At 37.0% G+C, this 22025-nt stretch overlaps 1 protein-coding gene across 1 annotated transcript in view; it reads right to left on the reverse strand.

Moving 5' to 3' along the window:
- Positions 1-22025, reverse strand: part of LOC110456612 (myelin transcription factor 1-like) — a 54044-nt gene that overhangs the window by 12026 nt on the left and 19993 nt on the right. The window contains exons 3-14 of the mRNA XM_021507447.1: positions 19894-19984; positions 14255-14283; positions 12899-12941; positions 12649-12739; positions 9499-10457; positions 7969-8038; positions 7193-7233; positions 6961-6988; positions 6493-6555; positions 5654-5724; positions 4489-4638; positions 1666-2364 (exon numbers count right to left, since the gene is read on the reverse strand). Coding sequence (XP_021363122.1) covers positions 1666-2364; positions 4489-4638; positions 5654-5724; positions 6493-6555; positions 6961-6988; positions 7193-7233; positions 7969-8038; positions 9499-10457; positions 12649-12739; positions 12899-12941; positions 14255-14283; positions 19894-19984 — 2335 coding nt within the window. The remainder of the gene's footprint in view (positions 1-1665; positions 2365-4488; positions 4639-5653; positions 5725-6492; positions 6556-6960; positions 6989-7192; positions 7234-7968; positions 8039-9498; positions 10458-12648; positions 12740-12898; positions 12942-14254; positions 14284-19893; positions 19985-22025) is intronic.

Consider the following 22025-nt stretch of genomic DNA (forward strand, 5'->3'; position numbering starts at 1 on the left):
CCTGGAAGTAGAAATTGGAGTTTTAATATCTTGAAAGTTTACAATTTAATAAATGCAAGCTGTACTAGAATTCCAAAAATGATAACCACTACCAAGTCAATATCCTATCAGGCTTACATTTTTGATCAGAAATGTTACAATTTTAATGAAATGACTTATATACAAATGTTTTTAGACAAACCCAAAACAATTTATATGGGGCTTGCAGGGACTTAAATGCCTGAAATTTAAAAAATAATCACAAACAAAATTGTATATCAGATCTTAATCATTACCAATATAACAAATTTGTGAGCACTCAAGCTCCAATTCAGTATGTGACACCTGTATATAATCTCAACAGAGCTAACATCACCAAAATAGGACCTTGACCTTGTAAGTTTACACGTTTGGAAAGGTAATTTAAAAGTAAAACTTGTATAATTATATAACACTTTATTTTGACTTGACACATTTTCTTCCTAAGATGTGTCAGGATTTGATTTTAATTTATCAATAAAAACATTAGAAATTTTAGATAAACCCAGAGAACTCGCTCTGATAACAGATCAACATGGTGTATATATGTGCAGTACTTCTGTAAAAAAAGTTTTAACAATAACAAAATCACCTAAAAAATACTTGTCATGTAAATTAAAATTCTTTTAAACATTCCAGTACATATGGTAACTTTTTCCACAATTTAGGACCCTTCCTGGTCCATAGTGTGGCGATTCAAAGTCAACATAGCATCTAACCCTATGGATTCCTATTGCAAAATTCAATTTGACAAGAACAATAGCGAAATATTTCCATCACTAATTCATTTTCCAAATCTAATAGTAGACTGCAACCCTAGCCCCCTCCCTCTGAACTGAATATCTGTTCATTTCTCTAACCCTCTGAACTGAATATCTGTTCATTTCTCTAACCCTCTGAACTGAATATCTGTTCATTTCTCTAACTACATATAAGCATCGCCTATGCCTCATCTTATATTTGCAGTATGAATCCAAGCATTGCTTTGTAACAGGTACACATTCTACACATGGAATTAATACTAGATACTGTCAGCGTGAATACACCGGTACCCTCAAACGACACATACTGTTTTGGTTTTGAAACAATTTATAAGGTTCAATGTTCTGTAATGGGCACCTATGTTCTGTAATGGGCACCTATATCAGAGAGCACAGATATTTTCATTATCCATATAAAACAATTTTACCCCTATGTACAACAATAGTAAGACCCATGCCTAAAGCAAGACAGATCCACTACTTAGACTCCAGGGGTGAGAAGGCTGATCAGCAATTCAGCTCACATTTCTTAGCTATAGGGAACTACCTATGGGAGCCCTCATTTCTAAAACCAAATTTCTCAAAATTTCTCAAAACTCCTGAGTCATATATTCATGATCATTATGAAGACTTATGTTTTCAATATGTGTGTCAGTAACACCATAAATCTACAGAATCAGTAACATCTCTTACTAAAAGAGAATATCTTCCTAGAAAATGATGGTATTTAAAATGTTTGATAGATGGAAACTACAAATAGATATTTCCCTATGGCCTGGATTTCAACTGTAGAGAGTTCATGGCAAAAAGACATCCTATTATACATAATACATGTCTTAGATCCCATCAAACTCAGCACAGCTGAATGTGCTAATAAGGGGAAGCTACTTCTTCTTGAACTGTGGGAGTAGGACGTACCCCGAGGGCACGTTGATTGTTTGTCCTGAGGGGCTGACGTATATAGAGTTGATTGTGGGTTTAGTTGAGGTTTTGGTTGTGTTGGATGAAGAGAGTATAGATCCGGGGGTGGGCATTTTGGACTTCGCCATCAAGGGGTTAGGAATAGTCAACGTCGTAACAGACCTGGTAAATGCCACCGACGACTGTGATGCCCCACCAGGGGGCACCCTTTTCCTGCCGAGAAGGTCACTAACACTGTTAAGGAAGTCACTTCCTTCCAGGGAGGTGGTGGAGGAACTTCTGGACAGGCTGTTTCCGGAGGACACACTGCCGCTTGATGATGAGGATGATTTATTCTGAGGCTTTAAACTGGGCCGTCGGAGAATATTTGGACGGTCAGAGTCACGTTTCATGACCTTGGGTTTGACAGGGGGAAGAGGGGGGGTAGTGGAGCGTTCCGTGGAGGTGGGCTGTTCTACTGTGGTAAGCCCCTGTACCATCCCTACTCCCTGGCTGATTGCCGCGGCCAACGTGGCGGCCGTTGCCCCCTGTAGCTCTGGACGGTTATACTTCTCTAACTCCTTGGCCAGATTTCCTCGCGGTGTCGAGGTGGACACCACAGAGTCAATGCTCTGTAGCTCCAGTTGTTTGGTGAGTATCATTGGCCTCAGCACTCTGTCTGTCTCTGAGGTGTAAACAGAACAATCAAATCAACAAATCTAAAGGTTAATAAGCACTTATAATCAACCAAAGAAATAACAATGGAAACAGTTTGTAGTAAAACCTATTTATAACAAACCCTGGCCAGAGAACCTACTGATAGGTTTTCAATAAGATTCATCAGTTTGGAAAAATGTAATATCAAAGTTTTACTTTATACACAAACAATGTACGTATTAAACGTGTCGCAGAGTTTCAAGACCAACCTGTCCTTTTGTCACAGCTTGATTAGTTTGTGTATAGAGTAAAACTTTGATATTACTATTGATAGTTCATTTTATGCATTTTGTAGAGTAGTTCATAACACAACTTAGGACAGATATACAATCTTAAAAATTAACTCGCAAGGGTTTTTGATGAAAACAGGTTTTACTATTTCAATAACAAATTGAACTATTATCATCAAAATTAAATAAATAATCAATAAAAAATCAATTTCATCAGATAGAATATTGATGAAAATTATTTACCACTTGTTCAATACTTTAATACATATATAGTTTTGATGAAAGTATTGTAACCATATGTTATGTCTAAAAACATTTAAATATTATTTATTCATTTAGTTACATCATCAAAGGAAAGTGAAAGAAAAGTAAACCATCTATCAAGAAGTGCAGATTTATACTTAAATAGTTGGAGACAGCGTTTTTCATGCGAAGAACGTAACAAGTAAAAGATTCATGAAGGTCATGCAAACAACACAACACTGATAAAACGCCTCTATCTTTAGATCAAGGACAAATGTATAACTAATAACTCTAATGTCAGTTCAAGTATTGACAGACGTAGAACGCTGACGAAGAATCTCAACCGTCAGATCACTTGTCAAACGGGTAACACTAATACAGAGACTCAGCCCTCAAATCAAACCCCTGAAGTTTCATAATGAACTATTCCAACCTTTTGAATTGGAAGAGTTCAAATGTGTCTTCAGAGGTGAATGAGTTAAGGCTAGACTGATGTGCGATACTGATAAGGAGCCTTTACTGTCAGATCGAGGCTTGAAGACAAACATGTAATAAAAGATGAACAGAACAAGATCAAACAATTGGTAAGTCCCAAACTCAAACTTATACAAAGGTGTACATACATCTAAGATAATCTCTTTGTAACCTGGTGATTTTTAGGCTAAAATTAAGAAACAGAGTTGATGAAAGAGGTAGACTAGAAAAAAAGACAGATACGGTGTAACAGGTCCCCGTTTTCGTCATCAAATAGGGCTTTAGTAAAATCAAAATAAACTTGAGGGGCATGTGACCTTTTTTACGAAATTTGACAAGCACGTTTGTTTGCGCTAACCCTGATTTGAACAAATCTAATTCTGCATAGAAAGGTAATGCTTATAAGGTAATCCTTAACAAATACTAAACTGGAAAAGAAGAGTTATGAACAATTTTCGAAAATAGCCTGTATTTTGTCCCGTTCATAGGACTATGGCCAAAGTATGACTTTATATGAATCCCTTTTAAGAGTAGTAAGTGTTTTTTTTATAAATATGCCAATGTATCTTTTAAAGAGAGGCTTTTCAAAGAAATTTTGATGGACTGACAATGGTTGCCTATCAGGTCTGGTGAGTTAAATATGAAACCTTGATAAAGTGCAGGATATCACAATGGAAATGGTGTGTGTTGTATCACAAGTCGAGAAACAGAAGACATTCTGCTACAGAACGCTACAGAAATAGTGTTTAATACGTCACAGGTCTGGGCAATGACAGCCTCAACCTTGTAGCCAGAAATATGGCTGAAGTCATCTCATCCCAAATTCAGGTTCAACAAAGGTGGTTTAGTTATCCAATTCCCAGATTCTGTGTGACCCCAACCGTTATGGGGTTGTTGTTAATTTTACTAAAACCCGAGGCATTTCATAAAACTATGAAAAAAAAAAATCAAAAATTGATATTTCCAGCCACCGGACTGGAATAAGTTTCTGTCCAATCATTTTTTTTTAATATTCTTTTCTGAAAATTTTGTAATCAATCTTTATGCAAGTCAAAAGAATTTCTGACAACTCCAATGTTGACTGAACGGGGATGAGTTGAGACAAAACAATAGGTGCACAGCGAATTTAGTGTACAGGTACCGACCCGAGGCAGACAGTCCGGCCAAGCTACTCATTGATTTGTCAGAGAATTTGCACTTCTGAGCAGCCAATCGGATGAGCTCTTTTTCATTGCATGTGGCAAGTACCGCCTTGGATGGGTCGTCTTCTTTTGGGAGCAGAACAAGATGGAGCCCTGACACCGATAAAAAACAAAAAAACAAAAAAACTTACGTCAAGCTAAAAACGATCACAATGGCTGACCATCTAACTACAAGGGACCCGCTAGAAATAAAAGATCATTCAACAACAGACATGGGGAAACAAACCAAAGGGCGGCCATGCTCTGTGTCAGTGAAATATCAAGTAATCAAAATCAAAATTTTAAATAAAGATCACCGGAGTCTATGCAGATTAATCGGTATGCATTACATACCGTATTTACCCAGTTATAAGCCCGTGCCTGATAATAAGCCCACCTATATCTACTTATTAGAGGAATGCTCAAAGTTATAGTACTTGTTGCACAGAATATTCTGCATAGACCCAGTACAAAATTCACCTATAACAAAACCATCAACAAAAAATAAACGTTAACTGTGACATACTGTATGGATCTCAAAGAATAGATCTGTTCAATTTCAATGATTAATTTCCAAATAACATCAGAACCATACAGTATATCGGCCTATACAAACCCAAATTTGGTTGTTTTAATAAATCTACAAATCCAAAAGACACATTTTTTTTCACTCTTTTTCTTTTCAAACATACTATTTGTATGTTATGTAACATTTGTTTCTTTATCTGAACTAAGTTGAACCAAACCTTGTGGATCAGGTATGTCCAATAACCTGACAGATCAGCTATGACAATTATTTTCAACTATTAACTCTATAAACCAATTTCTCAAGAAGTGGCCCCCATGGTCCAGAATTGATCTCCATTTTTATATCTGGTCCACATTCCATAGAACAACTGCATTAAAGTACACAGGAAATGCCAAAACATAATAAAATACTTTTTGGTACGATTTTGTGTATTTCTGTTTTTTCGTATAGAAGCAGAAAATCGTATCGTCTTTTTGAAAACTCACCCCTATATTCATTTGCACATGGACTCTTATTCATTACCAGGTAATTAAAATTAAAGGCATTGTAAGATGAAAACTAATTCCATGATGACACCGTTTACGTAGAAGATGGACTCACCAGATTTCCTGGCATTTGCCTGTGTGGAACTGACTAGCTTTCCCATGGCAGCGATCGGGCAGCCAGACAGACTGAAATACAATAACAGCGAGTCTGTAGATACATCAAACACAACTTACTGTTATAGTCCCCCAATCAGGCAAACACATCGTCACCATCACACATTGGGTTAGAATTTTCTCTAGTGTCAAGTGAAAATTTTCAATATTTACTATGAAAATTTAGATCAGGCTAGAAAGATTTTCAGTCTGCCAATGGACTAATACTCTGAAGAATGTTTTTTATAATTATCTATCTATTTATTAATTTTATTTCATTTCTTTAAACATGTTTTTATTTATTTATTAATTTTAATTCATATATGACTTTTTTTTATTGGGGTTTAACATCCTCACAACAGCCAGGTCATATGAAGATGGACCCTAAATATGAATTTGTATACTGCTGGTGCATTATTACAAGTGATGTCTTACACCTTCGAAGCAGACAGAAACACTGAGCAGATTAAATCTTCTATCACTTGTATACAGTTTCATCTACGTCTATCTTACATTAATAATGTAAAAGAGAAGACCAGAAATGACCATTAAGGATATATAAGACTTAGTTTCTTAACTAATTTCTAAAAGATTTTCAGAATCAGGAACCTAGAATTGATCTTTTATGATTGGCAATAAATGGATGACTTATTTGAAAGGTGAATATACACAACAAAGCATGCATTGATAAGGTCACTCTAAACTGTAACATACTGTTAATGAAAAGTTTCATAAGGGAGATAACTCTAGCACAATTCACAGGTAAATAGCATATTCCCCTAAGCAGTGTCAGTGTCTTACCTTCTGTGGGTGCTTCGTGTACTGTTGATGTGGCCCTTTCCAGTACAGCCTGGTGTGGGGCACCTACTCAATACAAAAAGTATCATGGCTTATGTCAGTAAATTTTGTCTAGAAAACACCGGAAAAACAGGATCATGGAAATCAAATCAGTGTGAACAAAGTAAAGGGGGAAACTGAACAGAAAATCAAAGTGGTGTGAAGGAACAATTCAAACAAACTGTGGAACTGAATAAGTTATTTAAGTTGTGTAAAGAACCGTTCAAACAAGGATGGCATAGATCAGGATCTAAAGTTGTGAGAATTAACAACTGAAAAAAAAGATACACTGATCATGAATGATGACAAAACTTTAGAGAAATACAATGAATATATTTACCACATCATTTTTTATAATGTTATAAATATTACCTTGGTTGCAATAATATCAATATTTATCTAGAACGCTTCGCTACTAATATTGGTACTTACCTGGCAAGACTCTCGTGCAAGGCAACAACTGAAATAAAAATAAAAACAATTACATAAACAGGTTAAAATATTTCCTTTCTTTTATTTTCCAACTACATATAAATTAAGTTCTGAAGGATGATTTCTGTAAAATAGATTTCTTTTGAATTGTTAAAATGTTTGTACTTTGGTTTTAAAAACAATTTTGCCCTGTGTTCAATTTTCCCACACTTGGATCAAAACAGTCACTTACTTTCTGGAGGAGCCATGTTCTTCCTGGGACAGCCCGATAAGCTACAGAATTAGAGTACAAAGTGTTCAATTGCAGGTAATATGTCAAATGTTTTAAAGGTAAAAGAAGTAGATGGTGCCAGAAGTCCTGTTATATTCTTTTAATCGACCATTCTTTAAAACTACAATCTTGTTTCTGAAATAATAACAAGTGCATCAACTTCCAGATACTGAATGGAAACAATATCCAGTTTACAACTACACACATCAAGTAGAATAGCACCTGGTTTCTTCACTGCAAGGAAAAGTTCTCTTTATTAAAAATGTCTAATACAAAAATAGTAAGCTAGAAATATTTGAAAAATATACATTTCCCCCATTCCTACTGTGATGGAATGGTGTTAAACACTATGATTGTATAATCAAAGTCACTAAAGCAAAAATCATAGGTCACAGCGACCTACATTTGAAAATAGTCCTGAAAATAAATGCTGGATCCCGTATTAGAGTAACTGGGCCTAAACATTAAGTCTAATTGAGATGTCATACAGAGGGACGGGCTGGTAGATCGTCTTAATGCCACTTCCCTCCAATTTGCAGGTTGGTAAAAATTAGAACTTCCAGAATTAATAGAAATTGAAGACAAAATAAAACTAAAACGGAACAACTTCTTGAGATGGCACTTGAAGAAATAATTACAGGAAAACTTGAGCAACTTGAGCAGTACATGTATTATATAGTTACATACCTTCTATGATGGGAGTAGAGACCAGTTATATGTATTATATATTTACATACCTTCTATGATGGGAGTAGAGACCAGTTATATGACCCGTCCCATCACAACATGGAGTTGGACATTTCACATCTGAAATAGAGACATATATTTTCTTTGTCCTGTTTGGCCAATAAGAATGATATAAGATATAAACAGGAATTTCTTTTTGATTTAGCTGGTGTGAATATGAAAAGGTTACTATTTCAGAAAATGTAACTTAAGCAAATATATAGACCTGATGAGGATCTTGAGAAAACAGACAGACGAACATATCAGACATTCAATAGACTGATTCAGTGCACCTCATCTCCTCCATAAAATCTAGATATTATGGAGAAAGTATAAATAAACACTGCAACCATGTTTTGTTTAATGCTTCCAAATTTTAAACAAACTTTAAAACTTTGCTTTTAACTAAAACAATGTTCATGGGTAACGATTGTTTATACTCTGAAAACAAAGGCATTGTGCAGTCTTATAGGACACTACCAGCAGCTATAGCTATAACAGAGAATACACACAAAATATAGGTACGAGTCAGTGAATGTTGTGACAGATATTTCAGAACCCACTATATCCCATAATAATCGGACTAATCAAAGTTTTAAAAACGATGTTCAGGACACTCTTTAAAAAATCCTCAAAAATTCACTGAAGACTAGCCTTGTGATTAGTTATTGGTAAAACTTCTGCATAATTTGGAATTGATATATGTGCCAGCAAATCCTTGCTAAACCTAAAGTTACACAAAATCAAACTAGCTACCACTTATAAATGAAAGCGTATTTGTTTGAATGGGATTTTCAAAACTCGACAAAGACATCTGATATTTGATATAAAATGAAGACAGAATATTATTCCAAGACCATTTACCTGTGTTGTTGGCAGTAATTGCTACGTCCAGATGTTGTAGCAGACCTAGAACTATTTGTCTGTGGACATACACAGCAGTGAAAGGGCTTAGTATTTAAAATATCACATTTCAAATTTAATGAAAAGGTTTTTTGCTTCATGAGTGACACAATTTCAGTTTATATTTGTTTTAATCTCAGTATTCAAGGACTTATTTATCATACGAACTACGTTTCCTTGGTGATGTGATATGACAGTTCAATTACTCACACATTGGTCTCACTAATACAACAGCATAGGATGATCCGTCATCCAACCAAGTTTATATAAACATTGAAGCCTGTCTAATTTAACACAATGTATTGAATAAGACTTGACAGGTTGTCAGAATACACAGGTCTTATTAGTTACTTTTCATTAGAACTGAGATTGCAACATTATGTTGTATAATACAGGACTTCAGAAAATGCAGGTATCAGATAAGTCAGGTTACACTGTATTAACAACAAAACACACCAAGATACACACAAAGCTATACTGCATGACATTGTATTCAGCCTAATGATGTTCCTAATTTTATGAAGTTTTAATGACACAGCATCCCACCTAACAAGTTTCCTAATTACATTCAGATGTACTAACAAAATATCCATACTGAAAAGGTTTCTTAAAATAAACATCGATTAACATGTACTGACCTTTGTCTTTGCTGTCATCTGGTGCCAATGTAGGTTTGATGTCCTCGCCTATCTCAGATTTAGCCACAGAAGTGGTTGTTGTGGTCGGAGTAGCCTCCCCTGATGGTGTCCCACTCCATTCTGCCACAACTTGGAACTGGCCCTCTTCCTCCTCATCCTCCTCTTCCTCTTTTGGAATAACAGCAGCTGTAGCAGCCCGGATCTGACTAAGATTACTGACCAGAGATATGGGTAGAGGAATTCCCTTAGAGGTGAATACATTTAGTATGTCAGATTCGGCCTCTACTTTAGTGTCTGTAACATCTGTTTGTGTGGTGGGAGCCGCCCCAGTCCGAGATTGTATGGTAGCACATTGTTGTTCAATCTTTATAAGTATTTCCTCCTCATTGGCCGATTGCCCCTGTGATACTACTGTGACACTAGAGGAGTCCTGCTCACTCGATGTCTCTGACACACCAGTCGATGGCATATCTGGTTTCTCAACTTTGATCGCCACATTTTCAGACCTTGCAACTGTTATCACTTTTGTGATCACACACATGTCATCAGAGCTTGTTGTTTCCCCAGCGAAAACCTCCTCAACCTCACTAGAGTTTTCTTCCTTAATCTCGTTCGACTCATCCTCAACAATTGTGCATTCAATGACATCAGAGTCTAGCTCCCCGGAAAGACTACGTAAGGCTCTCTCCGCCTCCCTGAAGCACTGCTGTTCCTCGTCTAGGGGTTCCGATGCCTGCTTTCTCACCACCACAGACTCAAACAGTTGGTCAGGTGACTTCGTAACCATACAGTCCACTCCCATGTCTTGATCAGCCTCCATCTTGACCTGAATCAATTCAATCACTTCACCAGTAGTGTCTATTTTCTCCACTTTGATACACTTTGCAGCAGGTACATCAGCATCTTCACCTGATTCTTCCTGTTTCCTCTTTTTAGCCGCCATTGGACAGGTAGTTACACTGCAAACAAATGTATCTACACATGAATTATGTGGGTCTTACATAGTTTGATTATTTAATCGATTAAACAATAGATAAAATCCTGAAAAAGTTTTTTTTCACTTCACACATACAGAAATTCCGATAATAAATTGGATGTCATATACTTCAAAGATGGTTAATTGCAGTTTTGCCGATGCCTTGAAAAATATCATAAACTCTATCATATAATGTTCATTGTTTAAACATTAGTGATTTTCGTGGTTGCTGTTGGCAACCATGGCAATAAATTTACAGACTTGACAAATGTTTGTTTTATATGGGGTATCCATAAAAGTTTGTACTGCAAAACAACTTCAAACCATTGAAGATAATACCCAAATTTTATTTCATTTTAATTGGTATTTTGCAATAATGATAATGTGATGACTATAGTTTTAAATCTATTCCTATTTCAAGATTATTAATGCGACTCGCATCAAAACCTTAAATGTAGCTTGCTTGGAACAGGCTGACAAAACCAAAAAAATCTAGATTGTTTATATATCATATATAAAGTTACAAGTCATGACAGATTCCATATAATAAACCTTTGTGAAAGAAAATGCACAACTAGGTCGGGATTTCAATCCAGGACCCTCCTAACTCTAGATGGATGCTCTACCAATCGAGCTACCAGCTGGTTGCTGGTGAACGACCCAGTCCAGTTCCACTACATGCACACCTAATGCTAAAACAACTAGAACACTGACAGGTCAGAAAGGGCCCCGTCTTGTGGCAATATATCCCCCATAATCATCAAGAATCAATCTGCCCATATAGCTGAGCTTGACGTTTGACATCTGGACTTCAAAAAGAATCGCAAGGAACCAAAATATACATTTTACATGTACTATGATGTGAGTCTTGTTTCCTTCCACCTCCATATTTGCTGGGCTAACAGAAATGTAAATATCGGTGCAATACTCATTTGTTAGCTTTGATTTGTTTTATTTCACCTTATAAACCTCCTCCATCAAGAGCCAGGGTCAAAGTCAGAGATCCACTTTGTCTTTGACCTTTGGACCCAAAGCACTTTGACCATTAACCCAGTGACCCTGATCTTTGGTCAGTTAACTTATTCTTTAATTCCGACCAACTTTGCTTCTTAATATCATAACAAAATGATGTTCTTCAGTGAAAAGTACAAAACTTGACCTTGACGCTTTGGACCCTGTAACCTGGACCTAAGGTCAGTTGACTCTGTGTGAAGTTCTGAACAACATTGCTTCATTATGTCATAACAAAATGCTCATCAGGGAAAAGGTACAAAATTTAACCTTGACCTTTGACCCAGTGACCTTGACCTTTGGTCAATTGACTCCTTGTTTAATTCTGAGCAACATTGCATCAAAGTGTCATGGCGAAATGTTCACCAGTGAAAATATACAAAATGTAACCTTGACCTTTGACCCAATGACCTTGACCTTTGGTCAGTTGACTCCTTGTTTGATTCTGATCAACTTTGCTTCATCATGTCATAACAAAATGTTCATCAGTGAAAAGATGCAAAATTTGACCTTAACCTTTGAATCTAATGACCTTGACCTTTGACCTCGACTTTTTACCTCGGTGTGTCCTTTGTTTAATTCCGAACAACTTTGCTTCATAATGTCATAGCGAAATGTTCACCAGTGAAAAGCTACAAAATTTGACCTTGACCCCTGACCCGATGACCTTGACTTTGGTCAGTTGACTCCTTGATTAATTCTGATCAACTTTGCTACATAACGTCATTACAAAATGTTTATCAGTGAAAAGATGTAAAATTTGACCTTGACCTTTGAGCATAATGACCTTGATCTTTGACCTTGACTTTTAACCTCAATGTGTATTTTTGTGAACTGAACATCTTGACCAAGTTTCATGTACATCGGTCAATAAGTACCAAAGTTAACAGCCAGGAACAAAATTTGTGGACAGACAGACAGAGTGATTACTATAGGGCACCCGTATCTCCGATAAGGGGCCCTAATTAATTTACTTTGAATTCATACTAATGTTAGGCAAACACCTGTAAGAGTCTTTGGAAACCCCAAAAGTCTGCATAAAATAAACACTGAAAACCTCAATACTCCATATAAAACATCAACTGTGAAAACCAAAAATATATTTGATATGTAAACAAAAAAAATTATAAAACCATAATCTTGTGTACACATCAGGCACTTACCTTCTATGGCGAGAATACTTTCCAGTTAAATGACCTAATCCCTTACAGCCAGGGAAGGGACAGGCAGACGATAAACCAATTACTACAACATCTGAAACAAGGACATTTCAAGGTCAGCCTAGAGAAAACTAGTTAAACAAGACAATACATTATCAAAGTACATTCTTCAACAGCAATTTAACAAAAAACTCTGATATCACATCAGTCAGTTTATAGAGTGGTTCTTTAAAACTGTCAAAAAACATTTTACCTTCCTTTTCTTTCATTGTTCCATCTGTTTCATCATTTTTGTCCTGAAAAAAATGTAGATTCCAGTAATTAAAGTATTCTAAAAACAGGAATTAACAAATGACTTAATAAAAGTTACATGTAGCTAGTTATAGATAAAAGTTAATACAGCATTTCTAAACAGCATACGTAACAGGTGGCCGAGATTGTGAAGTGACACTGGACTAGGAACTAATTTTGATAACCACTAGTTAGTCCAGCTAGTAGTTTCCGATTTCGTAGTCCATGTCTTTAGAACCACTAGTCCAGCTGAAGGTTTCACTAGTCTCCGCCTATTGGGCCACCCTTATTGTTGGGACAATGGGACAGTCAACAGAGCCACCATCAACAATTACTCATTTATATATTAGCAATAATTTGATTAGGCCAAAAACAATCATGTGTGTTTCAGGTATCCCTACCTACTAAGATTTTCCTGAAGGCCCTGGAACATTTGATTACCTACTTTTATCCAACATTAATTTCTTAGCTAGGCAAGCTCACAGGCACTCATCTAAATGTACTTTCTTCCTGGTCTGGAACCCTGACACCACTCTTGACAGCTTAATAGCCATTGTGATGTGCAGAGATGCAATTTTGTTCTTGCATGTTACCCGAAACATGCCTACTTTTCGTTTGGCCTGATGTATCTGGCAGCAAACTTAAACACTGAGATATCAGCATGCGCCCGTTTTTAAACATCAGTACTACTTTAAGAAAAGTAGAACCTTCATAAAAGATAAGTAAAATTAACTGGATATATTGTAAGACAAGCATGACAGCACTTACTGTCATTGCTTGGATTATCATTCGTATGATTTGACCTTGAATCCCTTCCTGGACTGACCTTGACCTTAAGGGTATGACCCGAGACTGATGTATAGTACAATGCCTTATACTGTATCAGTCTATTTAGTTTCACCAATAAATGTTTAGTTTATAAAAAGGTTTTGCATAAGCATGACGTTTTGACCTTTGACCTTTGTGATGACCTTGGTAGTTTAGGCCTGAAATGAGGACATAACTACACTCTACACGCTCACCATCTGTCCTTATGCATCTATCATCATAATTGATGATACAAAGCATTTAATTTTTAAAAAATTCAGCTATTCAGAATTGATAGCCGAAAAGAAAAAAAACATGGAGTAAACAAGTTAAATGGATGTGATACAATTTGTTCCCCTGGCCTACGTTTTATTAACAGGGTCTCAATAAATAGCAGCAAGGATATCATTTCATCTCTAAGACAACTAAGCTCAATTTCATGGAAATGACAGATAACACAATGATTCTTGATGAGCAAGTAGACTGGTTATTGATTATGTAAAACACTTACCTCCGTCAAATCACATGTATTTTCTGCATCTAAAATAACAATACATACATATTACATTTGGTTTTCACTGCCATATCTGTAACATCTATGAGACGAGGAAATACAAGATACACAGCTTGTATACTGCAGTGTATTCATCCTTAGATCAATGAAATGTGAATTCATTATAGTAGACATTTATATGTCAATTCATTAATCTCAGCTGAATAAATTATGATATATTTCATTTCACTAATAAGAAGTCTATACACATAAACCTCATTCAGGTCTCCCTAAAAAGAAATACACAATGCTCGCACCTCAAAGAAGACACCCTGGCAGTATTTATATAGAAAATCTGAAAAAAAATTGTATCACATTTTCTAAATCAAGGACAGTTCGATTCGATTCAAATCAAAGAAATGACAACTGAAAAATGTACTGCACCCCCCCCCCCCCCCCCCAANGGAAGGGACTATAATTTCTTATATTCATTAATTTTTCTACAGTCGCCCAAACTAATTTTGTTGGGCCAGTGACTACCTCACTTTTGACAACTTTTGGTTGCTCGAGCAAGACTTTAACCGCCATTGGCGAGCAGGCGACCGTCCATTTTAGGCACTGCTGCAACAACAAGGGAACAAGGGCAACCTACATTTAAAATTTGAGAAAGATCCCTCTGGTACTTCCCGAGAAATACTGATAACAAACTTTCACTATCAAAATCAAAGATGGCTGCCTGTCCGCCATGTTGTTTATCCGATCAGTCTCAAAAGTTGCTCTGCACAGCTAGGGACTAAGGGAAACCTACATATAAAATTTGAGAAAGATCCCTCTGGTACTTCTTGAGAAATACCGATAACAAACTTTCATTATCAAAATCCAAGATGGCTGCCTGTCGGCCATGTTGTTTATCCGATCAGTCTCAAAAGTTGCCCTGCACAGCTTAGGACCAAGGGGAACCAGCATGTAAAATTTGAGAAAGATCCCTCTGGTACTTCTTGAGAAATACTGATAACAATAATTGTTTAAGGACGGACGGACGGACCACGGACACAGGTTGGGAGTGTGATGATGATGGTGGGCTAAAAAGAAATTGGTAAAACAATTCAAGTTGAAATTTTTACTTTTATGAGGCCGAAAACACCCTATAATAATGCCCTAAGTACTTTTTAGCAATTTTGCCCCAGAAATGTTTGTCTATCATCACCCGGCTCTGACCCCAGAACTTTTTAGCAATGATAAATAACCCAGTCCCATCCCAAAAAGTTTGTGGCAATGATAACCCAGTCCCAACCCAAGACGTTTGAATCAATGATAACCCAGTACTAACCTAAAATGTTTGTGGCAATGATAACCCAGTCACAACCTGAGAATGTTTTGTCTTTAATCAACCAGCCCCAACCCCACAGTTTGTGGCATGGATAACTCAGTCCCAACCCCACAAGTTTGTGGCAATGATAACCCGGTCCCAACCCCACAAGTTTGTGGCAATGATAACCCGGTCCCAACCACATAAGGTTGTGGCAATGATAACCTGGTCCCAACCCCACAAGTTTGTGGCAATCATAACCCGGTCCCAACCCCACAAGTTTGTGGCAATGATTACTCAGTCCCAACCCCACAAGTTTGTGGCAATGATAACTTAGTCCCGACCCCAGAAGTTTGTGGCAATGATAACTTAGTCCCAACCCCAGAAGTTTGTGGCAATGATAACCCAGTCCCAACCCCAGAAGTTTGTGGCAATGATTTCTCAGTCCCAACCCCAGAAGTTTGTGGCAATGATAACCCGGTCCCAACCCCAGAAGTTTGTGGCAATGATAACCCGGTCCCAACCTGACAAGTTTGTGGCAATGATTACTCAGTCCCAACCCCACAAGTTTGTGGCAATGATAACCCGGTCCCAACCCCACAAGTTTGTGGCAATAATAACTCAGTCCCAACCCCACAAGTTTGTTGCAATGATAACTAAGTCCCAACCCCACAAGTTTGTGGCAATGATAACTTAGTCCCAACCCCAGAAGTTTGTGGCAATGATAACTCAGTCCCAACCCCACAAGTTTGTGGCAGGGATAACTCAGTCCCAACCACACAAGTTTGTGGCAATGATAACCCGGTCCCAACCCCACAAGTTTGTGGCAATGATAACCCGGTCCCAGCCCCACAAGTTTGTGGCAATGATAACCCGGTCCCAACCTCACAAGTTTGTGGCAATGATTACTCAGTCCCAACCCCACAAGTTTGTGGCAATGATAACTTAGTCCCGACCCCAGAAGTTTGTGGCAATGATAACTTAGTCCCAACCCCAGAAGTTTGTGGCAATGATAACCCAGTCCCAACCCCAGAAGTTTGTGGCAATGATTTCTCAGTCCCAACCCCAGAAGTTTGTGGCAATGATAACCCGGTCCCAACCCCAGAAGTTTGTGGCAATGATAACCCGGTCCCAACCTGACAAGTTTGTGGCAATGATTACTCAGTCCCAACCCCACAAGTTTGTGGCAATGATAACCCGGTCCCAACCCCACAAGTTTGTGGCAATAATAACTCAGTCCCAACCCCACAAGTTTGTTGCAATGATAACTAAGTCCCAACCCCACAAGTTTGTGGCAATGATAACTTAGTCCCAACCCAAGAAGTTTGTGGCAATGATAACTCAGTCCCAACCCCACAAGTTTGTGGCAATGATAACCCGGTCCCAACCCCGCAAGTTTGTGGCAATGATAACTCAGTTCCAACCCCACAAGTTTGTGGCAATGATAACTCAGTCCCATCATCATGATTTCTATTTATCATCACCTGTGGATTTCGTAGCCCTATTCACCCTTCTATAGTCCCAAAAGGTGTGACAATATTTCGCTATTATGATCATCCTGCTCAACCCCGAAATATTGTGGCTATGATTATACGACCCAATCCCCAAAACTATGTAGCCATTATCTTGTTGCCGCTTCCTTATGCTATTTTTTACGATATACCAAGCATCACAACCCTGCCCCCTGCCCCAGGAGTGTGTTTCTATCATATCATTTGATCTCCCATCTTGTTCTGAGCCCACTACAGCAGCATGGCCAGGACACCATATCTGATTCCATGTGCTTTTCAAAGTTGCAAAAAAATCAATATTCTTCTTGGTTGATATTTAGTCCTAAGCTTTAATTTTTTGCAACTGCTACAGGGCAAAACTATCTTTGCTGAACAAATACCAACATAAAATGTTATGGGTTCAAGAAGCTTTTGAAGAATTCTATTCCGATTGAAATTTCTAATCTAACACTGGACCAGGGCTTTGACCCCTCTTTATGACTTTGACCTTGAGGTAAAGGCATAAAAGTGGCAAGTGACACCTAAATTCATCAATATAAATCACCCAAATTTGTTTATTAATTGTAATTAAAAATGTTGAGTGGTTCATCAGGAACAACGCAGTAACAAAATGACACGTAACAAAAAGGAAAATGAAAATTTATAACGGAACAATGTCTGTATTATAGTTAAGAAATTAGGGAAAAGTGACTTTATTACAAGTGGGAAATTAGGGAGAAGTGGTTTTACTAAAGGGTGGCTATGGGGTGGTCAGGGAAAACACAATATCTATTGATCATGAGGAAAAGGTAGCTTTGGGAATAAAGGTTTTATTATGAAGTGGAGAGGTTTTTAGGGAATAAGAATGTTGTTAGGGAATGGAGAGGTTGATGAGTAAGGTTTTCACTATTGATTGGGAGTGTTGCCGAATAGAAGTTTTATTACTGAATGGAAAGGTTTTTTAGGGATTATGAGTTTTAATGAGGAAGTGGACAGGTTAGGTAATAGGAGTTTTATTATGTAGTGAAAAGTTTCAGTATCACGAAGGTTTGTATTAGTTTTATACGTAGAGTGGGGTTGTTAGAGATTATGGTTTTTATTACAGAATGGGAAAGTTGAGAAATAGAGATTAAGATGTTACGACCGACATGTGACAACGGAAACACCTAATTATCTGTGGAGTAATAAGGGTCTGTGTTGGTCCTGATCAATATGATAGGGGGATTAGACAGGTCAATGGCCCACTCTTTATCTCCTGGTGTGGCTGCTCAACATCCAGGTAATCACATATTGATACAGGGGCCTTTATGACAGGTATTTACTTACTTCTATACATAGCAGTGGGCCTTAATGACAGGTATTTACTTACTTCTATACATAGCAGTGGAGTTTTACTTCCTGATGTCAATCATTATTCAAATAGGAAAAGTTCACAATATTGGGAATTATGTTTATATAGCATTGAATAATATAAATAATAATAATTTATATATATCGATAAAATACGGTATTACAAAATCATATTCTAAATTTATTTCTTTTCTAATCCATTCGTACTATTTCTTTGAATTTCTGAAAAAGTTATAATTTTCCTGGATTTTTAAAAATCATAAAAAACACTTTTGTACTTAGGACCTAAGTACTACACACAACACAACGCAAAGATGAATATCAAAGAATGGAGCCAGGTTGTTTTTTTAACAGCAAATGATACTTTGAGACTCAAAATTTGTTAAGTCCTTTTCCTTTATATCTAAACTCAATTTTACTGTGAACATGCAAGCCCAGGGAACAGTAGCACACACTTAGCAGTGCCCCTTTGTCTATTTCCTACTGTTAAACATTGTAACTATTTAACGATTCTAAACTTTTCAGAGTCACTCTGCCATAACTTTGGTGAATCTTTTGTGCAGCTATGCGTAAGTTTTAACTCTGGGTGTACAGTTTGCCTGGGAGGCAGCCGGCACGCGACCAGTCGATTGTCTGTTTACTCAGGGTTTGTGTGAAGGGAGCCGTTCACGTGCCGCTAACACCTGCTTATATTAACTGTGTTTACCTGCCCAACATCTGCCCTAACAGTTAATATGGTGACTGCTACATACACCAGCACACCTATGTGTGTGACACACTGGTACAGGTAACTCCAGGCATCCTCACAACTGATGGCAAAAATCAATAACTCTGCTTTGTGTGACTAAGTCACAAAAGAAATTCACCTTTTCTCTCCCTACACACAATAAGGTACAATACATATCCTGCTCAACGATGATGTATGAATATGGTACATAAATAATTGAAATTTCAGCTCTTTTGATGAAGCAACTGAAATCTAAAAACAATTCAGTTCACAAAGAATTGTATTTTTTTTTAAAGTTAAAGTATAAAGTGGAAACCAAAATTTTCCTATTTACCTGTTCATTAAAATTACCTTTACTTCCATCATTAAATGGTTGTCTTTTTAAAAGTATCATTCTAAAAAATAAATTCCCCAAAAAATTGAGTAATGAGAAAAAAAGTTTTAATGAAAATATACAGAATTTAGTTTAAATTCCACACTACAACTGAAACTATTTCTGTATCATGGAATATGTGTTGTATTCAATCTTCCTGAAATTAATTAAATCCTTAAGCCAGTAATGAAAATAGCACTTAAATCTCTATTGAAAAAGGCACATTTCCCGAACAAAGTTACTAGAAAATCAATAATCTAACTTCACAAAGAAATGTTCTTGATCACCTTGTATTCATTCCAAGAAGTCTATCATAATAAATTCATGCACTTGAAAATTATGAAACATGGAAAATTAACCTATTTGTTTTGCTGCAGATTAGTTTGAGGTAGATATAATATCACTTACTTGGTGTCGGAACTGATCCTGTTTTTCTCAATCTGTTTCCCGTTCCAGTCGTGATAATGATTTGTTTAGGATCCACTGTCTGAATTCGATTCTGTCAAAAATCAATAAATATCTCCATATTATTCTCAACTATGAACTTACAAACATAAGAGATGTTTCCAATCCACATCTTTTAGCACAACTAAACTATTGTTGTACATGACATCAACAAGTTTCCTAAGCATCAGCCATATTGGATCAAACTGGCAGAACTTGACTCATGTCATTAGCATAAACTTTCAGGGACTAAGTTGGATAGCTGGGCTTTCGTCGATACTAGTTCTCTGATGGTCACCTGTCGTATCCCCACACCTGGTCACATTACATACCTGTCCACGTGTGTTGATGACTACTTCAGAGGTATGACAAAAGTTCTATAAACAGGCACAACACTTCTAGGCTCATTAATAATTAATCACTTTCATGCACAACTCTGTAGAAATGTCGGGAGACTTGGACGACTTTACTCAACTGTCAAAACACAACACAATCCTGGTAAATCTCCTTCCAAATTCCTCAAAAGTGTCACAAACCAGTACAACATCTGTCCAAAAATGATCTTACCTGGATAATCCCACTTTTCACAGGTAGCTTTTGACAATCAATATGCGGGAACAAAGTGGCAGGTTAGTTTGTGATGGCCTACGAGTATGGCGAGTGAGGCTAACTTCATTAACATGAAGCGTATTGGAGCACTATGCCTGCTTTGTGTATGCTGTGTACCCAGCTCCCGGAGAGCTGCTGTGGCTGCTTGTCTGTTTCAGTACAGCCACACAGGCCTTTGTCCTATGAGTCGAGCACTCTGATTGGCTACCAGAGTTCAGCTATGAATGGTAATGAATCTCTATTATCAACTGCTTGAATTATTGAATACCTTGAACAGATGTTGGACAATAATACCCCGAGGAGTAGCACCAACTTACTTGTCACTTTTCCTATAGTTGACAACCAGTGATCAGCTTTGTTCCCCTGACCATGTACCACCCCTAAACAAACACACAAAGTAGCTAACAACTGTAAGAACACCAAACAACCACACATTCTTATACTGACTTGGTACAGGGAGATCTCACAACTTATGCCCTTTACCCAAGGGCAAATTCATTGTCCATCTGATTATCTATAGAATGTCCAATGGTAGTAGATACTGTAATTCACTGTGGTGCTGATGACCATTCCCAATCAATTTTATTACATCGTCCAGCAGTATAAAGATGGATGGCACTTTTTAACAGTTACAAAGTATTGATCTGGGAGAAGATTAACATATAGACCCTCTGTGGCCCTGCAGATGTGTTTTTCTCTGTTGGGTGCAGTGGAGTGTGACAAACTATGATATAGACTTGAAATTCAGTCGAGTAATTAGTGAAGTTGTTTGACTTCTGCACTCCATAATGGCAGGAATTTAATACTGAACATCAGCACAGGTAGAAATCAATAGTTCTGAACTGTCTAAATCACATACATAATTATTCTCTTTAGGAACATGGTTATAACACTGCTTAGCAGACCTGTTCACAACATTTTCTGAGGGATAGGACCAAGGTTTTAAATACTTGTATGTGCACTTTGCTAAATCTGCAAAACAGTTTATGCAAAAGTTTAAAAGTTTATCAGTTTATGCCTTAATTTTTCATGAACTATATTTTTACGGGAAAAGTCATAAGACAACATTCCATGAGCAATTCCATGGGCTGTTCTACCTCTTCAACAAACACTGTATAAATTTGAATTTAAAAGTGTGTTGTGAACTTTGAAATGAAATTTAAAAAAAAAAATGAAAAATGTGAATTTATATAAGCATTAAGGTGGCTCCACACTTTCGCAATTAACCAGCAAAATTCGTTGAAACTTTCATATAATTGTTATGCAACTATGTCGAGTTGATTTTATGAAAATCTAAACATTCCGATAGTTTGGGGAATTTTTTGGAAAAAATACCAAAAAATTGAATTTTCGTCAACTCTAATATTTTCCGTTTTTGTGTGTGTGTGGCATTGTTCGGAACAATAACAACAATAATAAAATGAAAAGAAGCATTTCTAATTAACCCTACAAATATTTTATTTATCGCAAAATATGTAACACATGTT

Source organism: Mizuhopecten yessoensis, unplaced genomic scaffold (assembly GCF_002113885.1).
Source record: "Mizuhopecten yessoensis strain PY_sf001 unplaced genomic scaffold, ASM211388v2 scaffold8811, whole genome shotgun sequence".
Lineage (NCBI taxonomy): Eukaryota > Metazoa > Mollusca > Bivalvia > Pectinida > Pectinidae > Mizuhopecten > Mizuhopecten yessoensis.